The 2,514-nt window shown below is 44.6% G+C and overlaps 1 protein-coding gene across 2 annotated transcripts in view; it reads right to left on the bottom strand.

Annotated features, from left to right (window-relative positions):
- Nucleotides 1-2,514, bottom strand: part of LOC119597046 (mucin-2-like) — a 3,566-nt gene continuing 1,052 nt past the window's right edge. Inside the window, exons 3-8 of one of the 2 annotated variants that reach the window (XM_037946482.1) lie at nucleotides 2,461-2,514; nucleotides 2,046-2,188; nucleotides 1,097-1,847; nucleotides 898-994; nucleotides 610-717; nucleotides 1-355 (exon numbers count right to left, since the gene is read on the bottom strand). The exon at nucleotides 2,461-2,514 is cut by the window's right edge and continues 67 nt beyond it. In XM_037946482.1, coding sequence (XP_037802410.1) covers nucleotides 316-355; nucleotides 610-717; nucleotides 898-994; nucleotides 1,097-1,847; nucleotides 2,046-2,188; nucleotides 2,461-2,514 — 1,193 coding nt within the window. In that variant the 3' untranslated portion in view covers nucleotides 1-315. The remainder of the gene's footprint in view (nucleotides 356-609; nucleotides 718-897; nucleotides 995-1,096; nucleotides 1,848-2,045; nucleotides 2,189-2,460) is intronic. The other variant, XM_037946483.1, reaches the window with a different exon arrangement.

The raw sequence follows: 2,514 nt of genomic DNA, 5'->3' as shown, positions 1-2,514 counted from the left end.
TAATCCTTTAACGCCATAATTTTATTTATGTTCATACTGTTTACGCCATCGTAATAACACCTCATGTAATATTATGGACACTCCCGTAGCTCCACTACATTATAAACATCATCTATTACATGTGTTATAGCTGCGTTACATCTTTTCTCGTTAATTCGATATAACACTATTGTTCACTACTTTAATTGCGGCTTCTTTGACTGACTCTGTATGTTCGAAATCTAAAGCAACTGACTGTTTGGTTGCGGCTGGCAATATAAAATATCTTCGAGTTAGCTCCTACATCTGCCGTTGGATTTGTTCGCTGACGTTAGCTTATCCATAGAGAATTGTGGGGTTCATCTCGCAAACGAACCTAAGAGGGAAAAAATATTAGGCTTTAAATTTGCTTTTTGTGTTGCATGACAAATACATGATTTACTTGCAGCATAGTTAAAACATGTCATGTGTAATATACTCACTGAAAAATAACAAATCCTTAGTTCTTAATCTATTGGTTCTGTATCCACATGGTCTCCTTTACATGCGTAATATTTTACTCACACCCATCGTGCAAACTGATATTCTTTTTCTTGGATTCCCTCTTTCTAGCTGACGCAAAACACTTACTGTCTCACATCGGAGCAAGTTTGGTCGTTCCACTGGAAGTCTTTACTCTCGTCCATTTCCACGCAGTCCTCGCCGCCGTTTGCGTCGTTGGGTTCATTAGAGTGCCATCTATTGAGGGGAGAATTAACAATACAAGCATTTGTTTTTTACGCTGCAAGAGGGTGTGTGTGCGTGTATGTGGGTCTATATCTAAATATCTATGTATATATGTGTGTGTGTGTGTGTGTGTGTGTGTGTGTGTGTGTGTGTGTGTGTGTGTGTGTGTGTGTGTGTGTGTGCGTGACTCACTTTGTGTACACCGGCGCCGAGTCGTCGGCATCCCAGAGGAAGCTTCCCTCGGTGGCGTGGTCATGGAGGCCAATCCACGTGGTTGCGGACAAGAGGCCTGCAAACGAACAGTCCAACTGATATTAGTCAAAATTCCTAGACGCTATCTCTGCGAAGCCAGGATTTCCAAACAATACATAAAAAAGGAAGTAAACCTTACTCTTGACAAATTCCCATTCCTCTTCGCTGGAAATCTTGACGTACGCCCCGCCATTGTCGCTGCAGTAGGCCCTCCCTTCCTCCCAGGCGCCCGCAGAGGAGCTGAGGTGGTAGCACGACCCCGCGTTCAGGAGCCATCCCTCGGGGCACACGTGGGCGGTGGTCGTCGGCGGTGGGGTCGTGGTGGTCGTCGGCGGCAGAGCAGTGGTGGTCGCTGGAGGCGCCGGGGTTGAGGGGCTCGTCTCCTTGTGCTCGCAGGCGATGGCGTCTTCCGCTGTAGAGGCAGCCTTGGAGGTGGTGGCCTCGGATGGAACAGAGGTTGCAGTGCTGGTTGCAGTTGGAATGTGGGTTGCAGTTGGAAAGAAGGTTCCTATGTTGGTTGCAGTTGGAATGAAGGTTCCTATGTTGGTTGCAGTTGGAATATTGGTTTCAGTTGGAACAGAAGTTCCTGTGTTGGTTCCAGTTGGAATGAAGGTTCCCGTGTTGGTTCCAGTTGGAATGAAGGTTCCCGTGTTGGTTCCAGTTGGAATGAAGGTTTCAGTTGGAATGAAGGTTCCTGTGTTGGTTCCAGTTGGAATGAAGGTTTCAGTTGGAATGAAGGTTCCTGTGTTGGTTCCAGTTGGAATGAAGGTTCCTGTGTTGGTTCCAGTTGGAATATTGGTTCCAGTTGGAATGAAGGTTCCTGTGTTGGTTCCAGTTGGAATATTGGTTCCAGTTGGAATGAAGGTTCCGGTGTTGGTTCCAGTTGGAATGTAGGTTTCAGTTGGAATGAAGGTTTCAGTTGGAATGAAGGTTCCAGTTGGAATATTGGTTCCAGTTGGAATGAAGGTTCCTGTGTTGGTTCCAGTTGGAATGAAGGTTCCGGTGTTGGTTCCAGTTGGAATGAAGGTTTCAGTTGGAATGAAGGTTCCCGTGTTGGTTCCAGTTGGAATATTGGTTCCAGTTGGAATGAAAGTTTCAGTTGGAACAGAAGTTCCAAAATTGGTTCCAGTTGGAATGAAGGTTCCGGTGTTGGTTCCAGTTGGGGCAGAACTAGCGGTTGTTGCAGCGATGGTATTGTCACACGCTTGAAAGGCTTCAAGCAGACTGGTGGCTTTTGTTAGAGAAAGCACCAATGAGGAGCATAGAGATATAAAGTAGTTATTTGTATAGTAATTACACACATGCGTTTCCATTTTCCTCCTAAGGAAATATATGACACTTCAGTAAAGACAAAATACGAACTGTAGGTTTGATAAGTATTCTAATACTAGTCTTTTTAGCAATACAATGTATTTAGAAATATTACCCGCATTATAAGATTAAACTGGCAAAGAACTTAATAAATGTAATTTTCTTTCTTCAGAGTTTAGAGGAAATACGCACTTGACTGAATAGGAACCAGCCGACAGTCGATCACAGCTACCTTGTCGTACTTAA

The sequence above is a fragment of the Penaeus monodon genome, chromosome 38 (genome assembly GCF_015228065.2).
Source record: "Penaeus monodon isolate SGIC_2016 chromosome 38, NSTDA_Pmon_1, whole genome shotgun sequence".
Classification (NCBI taxonomy): domain Eukaryota; kingdom Metazoa; phylum Arthropoda; class Malacostraca; order Decapoda; family Penaeidae; genus Penaeus; species Penaeus monodon.
The sequence above is the reverse complement of the archived record's forward strand: the minus strand, read 5'-3'. Positions and strand labels throughout refer to the sequence as shown.